This window comes from Triticum urartu, chromosome 7, assembly GCF_003073215.2.
Source record: "Triticum urartu cultivar G1812 chromosome 7, Tu2.1, whole genome shotgun sequence".
Classification (NCBI taxonomy): domain Eukaryota; kingdom Viridiplantae; phylum Streptophyta; class Magnoliopsida; order Poales; family Poaceae; genus Triticum; species Triticum urartu.
Genome location: NC_053028.1, coordinates 644,434,922 through 644,439,383, shown reverse-complemented (window position 1 = coordinate 644,439,383; position 4,462 = coordinate 644,434,922). Strand labels below are relative to the sequence as shown.

Sequence of the window (4,462 nt, the reverse complement as noted above, 5' to 3'; positions counted from 1 at the left end):
GTTTGATGGCGTGCGGGACGACCTCTGGTTTTTCTTAAGATTTAGACCCAAAAAAGAAAAGGAAAAAATGCGTGAAAAATGTGCTTTATTTTTTTTAACCTTCCACCAGGCACAGATTAACTTCTCATAGAGGCACGGATTTTCTTCCGCGAGAGGTTCGGTTGTGCCTCTCGCAAAGGGAAAGAACACGTGCCTCTTCGGAAAGGAAAGAAAAACATGCCTCCCAGTTTGGGTTTTTCGTCCTTTTTTCGTGAAAAGATATCTATCGAAATCTATCAACATGGGATCTAGTTTTAAAGATCTCGACGCGAGTGACCCAACGATGAAAACGGTTCGATATTTGGACGCATGGTTCAAGAGATAAAATGTTTTGAGTAAACGAATCTACGAAAAAAGAAAAACTCCCAGATTGCGACAAATGGCGCATATGCAGCGCGCCACTTATCGCAACTTAGCAAGGTGAGAGAGATCTTCTTTTTTTGTGTCTAGAGGTCTTTTAGAAGGAGTACTCCTCAATTAGTGATTTCGGGGTATTCCCAAGAATTCCCTGAAATACCAAAAAATCTGGGCCCCATAATGTTATGCGTTGATCTTTTGGCCCACGTACCAAGTCCAGCCCAAACTGCAGGCACGTAGCCACTCACCAAACCAGACATTTCTCAAAAAAAAAAAAAACCAAACCAGACTCGACCGACTGGTTGTCTGGAGCGAGAGAGCATCTCCCTCACCCCCCCGATTCCAAATCAATCCCGTTCCCCAACCTAGCTGAAGGCGGCGGCAGCAAGCGGTTCCAGGTCCGGCTCCGGCGGCCGGCTCTCCCTCGGTCCCTTTTCTCCGGCCGGCCCTCTCGGCCTCCGGCACTCCCCTCCGCGCATCCGGCCCTCTCGGCTTCTCCTCCGGCCCCCCCTGCAGGCGCCCAGCGCCCTCCGACAAGGTACTCATCCTCTGCTTGCTTCTAAGATGAACCTGAACTACCTGCCATGTGATTCATTTCCTGCTTATGATCGCAAATGATTGCTAGACTGATTGTAAATCGATGGACATTGAACTGCTTCTCTTGATCATTTCCACTGATTGTAAATTGTCCAGTGTCAATCAGTAGTGGGTGGAAGTGGAGTGGAGACAGGGAGGCTCGGCACCGAGCAGTAATCGGGCGTTTGGAGGCAAAAAAAGCTCAACCGGCCGGCGAGGCGAACTCATCGAAACGCCCCCACCAACCCCCCAATAACCGGCCGAGGCCATGGCGGCGGCGCAGAAGCCGGCCAAGCGGCTCGGCGGCATGGCGGAGGCGCTCGCCATCGCCGGGGACCTCGGCTTCCCGGCCCCTCCCGCGCAGGTTACCCCCACCACCCCTTGGCTGCGCCCTGTAGATTTACTTCTGTCACCCCAGATCCTTCTCCTGTCAATTTCGTCCCTTCCGCCGCCATTTCGCGAGATCGAATTCTTGTTCCTTTCAGGTAATGGTAGGGTTCCGTTCCTCGTTTATTGCCGCCGGGGATTTGTGAAATGTAGGTTTCGAACCGAGTCCCGCTCCCGAATTAGAAGCCTATCACTGCAATTTCTGCATGGTTTGGACGGCTGAGCGTGTAGGTTCAGGGGAGTCCCGTGCGCTTTGCTAGTCCTGAGAGGAACACCTATGGGGAATCATCTCCTCCTAAGTTTGGTGACTATAACCTGGAGGGTTCTTTATCTATTGATGAAATCTAGCAATCTTGGAGCTAGTTATAAGCTGTAACCCATCTAAAATTATTACTCTGTAAGATTGCTATGTCTCCCTCTGTTTTTGTTATGATGTCTAGCTTCGTGAAATTTACAGTGCTCTATGTCACTAATAGTGATGGTGATGAAATGATTGTTCTTTTTATTTCGCAGATTATGGTCATGTGTGCTTCTTAAGTCTTCACACTTCTTTGTTGTCACTTGCCATTGCAGGAAGATCAGAACACCTTGGACAAAAGTGATGACCTGGTGAGGGTATTAAGGGAGCTGACGGTCGTGCAGCGGAACATTGCCAATTTGCAAGTCGAGCTACAAGGCAGAAAGGTAATGGACTGACGACCAGTTGCTACTGTTTGTATGTTTACACCAATTCTGTGCCATGCCAATACTTATGCAGTTTTTGTTTGTTGATTACCTTTTCCGATCCCTTACTACGCGATATTACTTTGACTATAGATCAACGTTTTCGCATTTCATCAATTTGTTCTGCTGTAGTGAATATCCTTTTCATTCTGTTACTGACTTACTGTGGTGGCGAAACTATGAAATTCCCATGAGGTTATTCATATTCTTGGTAGAAATGAGAACATCATGGATAATTAGAGCATTTTGGAGATACATTTGCTTCTATCAATATGTCCACTTTGACTATTATGGTGAATATGTTTTTGCTATCAAAGCATATTAATAACATGGATAATTTTTTCTTCTTAAGTGAAAAGAATAATATTATATTTGTGTATGAATCTGATAGGTGCTCACACTTGCTTTACCTAGGTTTTCATGCTTGAAAAATGAATTGCAATGTCCAAGCCTCTCTAAATGTGCAAGGTTAAAGCTTTTAACTGGTGATGTATAGAACTTAAAATTGTTTACGCCCTATTAAATGTGATCACAAGCAGAATAACAAGCGTCCAATTTATATTTCACTTGTAAACTTTGCTACATATCATCTCCAAATTCTGGTGTATTCAGTTTTCTGGGCTTTTGATTTGTGTCAGTTATCATCGTTGATCATATTGATGAACTTTTGTTTATTGCAGGATGATAAAAACATTGCTCATTTGACTCATGTTAGTGAAATGGAAAAGAAGTGTGAATCGTTGGCCAGAATTACTGCTATTTTGAAAGATGTTATTCAAAACAAGGTACTGGAAGTCAGAAATCACTATTTCTTTTGCTTGCTTTCTTTCTTTCTTGGGACCACCTGTTGCTCAGGTTATTGTGTAAAGAAAGTTCTGCCTGTGCTGTTGGCTGCTCCATATACCATAATCAACTAATTACAAGATCTGGATATCAAAATAACAACTCTTTTCTATCAGGACCGCATTATTGCCCGTCTGCAGCAACCTTACTCGCTTGACTGCATTCCTGTTGAAGCTGAATACCAGGTTGGGTTCTTGATCATTTTGTTTTCAGATTTTTATAGATTCATGAACTTACACATGCGAACTGAAAATGGTGTATCAAGTAGCAACCTACATCCAGTTTTATGATTCTTGGCATTCTATGTATTGATGTGGAGGAGAATCTTAGGTGCACCTACTTAGGTGATTTCTTTACATAGGAATGTGTGGTTTCTTGAGCGAAGCGCATTTTTTTCCTACTTACTGTACTTGCTTCTCCTCAGAAACAATTCTCGGAGCTACTTCTGAAAGCGGCAAGTGATTATGGGGCATTGACAGCATCAGTTGGAGATTTCCAGTGGAGTCAAAACTTCAGAGAGTCGCCTGCTGTATGGGGTGTAAGTTGAAAATACTCCTTCTGGTAATTAAATTAATTAGGAGTCATAGTGAATTTATCCCGCGCAGAACATCTTCCACTGCTGATGCAAATATTATTTCTACCACTGTCAAATCTAGAGATGACAAATGATTTATCATGTCAGTATAGAATGATTTTGTGCATTCTGATCACATTTTCTTATGGCAGCTCTTTCTTGTCTACGATTATACCAAGTCAGATAAGGAAATATTAATGGCTATCTTTTATCTCTGTGAAGGAAATGCTACGACCGATACCTGCTGCGCTTGCATCCTGCACCCGGTTCTTCGAGGCCATGTCTGCGATGAGGGAATCCTTTTCTACTCTTCAAACACTACGCGTTGGTCATTCTTCTCTGTCAATGACCCCAGGTGGCTCCAGTGATGATTTGAAGTTCTTGACGCCACCTCAGAGGAGAGAGGGCTCGATGCTCAATACCTGGAAGCAAGTGGACGACGTAAACCCTGAAAGTGATGGACTCGACAATATCAACCAGAGGAGGCTGTCATGGCCATCCTCCATTAACAGGGACCTGTAGATCACAGCTCCCAAGCTAATACTCAGCTGTTTGCATACTGTATAAATAGGATCGCCGAGGCTTGTCTTCAATTTTATTGTGTTTGGGTTCTTCTGGTCGCTGGCAAGAGCCATTATGAAATATCAGACCTAAGTAAATTACCAGTAGGCTTTCCACATAGATTGCACTTCATCTTGCTCATATGTTTTGGATCCATGAGGGTGAAAATACACGAATAAAACAAGATAACCATTATCCGGAAGTGAAGTTTAACCAAAAGCAACATCATGCTCATATCTTCAACACAAAAATCATTACATGTCGCTAGTACCTACCACTCCTCCCTCCCAAGTGTGCGACGCTCCATTACATCCTACTCCCTCCGTTCCAAAATAGATGACTCAACTTTATACTAACTTTAATACAAAGTTAGGTCATCTATTTTGGAACAGAGGGAGTAGA

At 43.7% G+C, this 4,462-nt stretch overlaps 1 protein-coding gene across 2 annotated transcripts; it reads left to right on the top strand.

Moving 5' to 3' along the window:
* The first annotated feature begins 709 nt into the window (after positions 1-709).
* LOC125522851 (AUGMIN subunit 2-like) lies at positions 710-4,180 on the top strand. Of its 2 annotated transcripts, none has more exons than XM_048687890.1 (7): positions 710-934; positions 1,090-1,336; positions 1,933-2,043; positions 2,763-2,867; positions 3,042-3,110; positions 3,350-3,463; positions 3,722-4,180. In XM_048687890.1, exons 2-7 carry the CDS (start codon positions 1,241-1,243, stop codon positions 4,019-4,021), a joined length of 795 nt encoding a protein of 264 aa, XP_048543847.1. In that variant the 5' UTR covers positions 710-934; positions 1,090-1,240; the 3' UTR covers positions 4,022-4,180. The 2 variants fall into 2 exon arrangements, with proteins under 2 accessions (XP_048543847.1, XP_048543848.1); XM_048687891.1 differs by having other exon boundaries at positions 713-934; positions 1,100-1,336.
* The last annotated feature ends 282 nt before the right edge of the window (positions 4,181-4,462 follow it).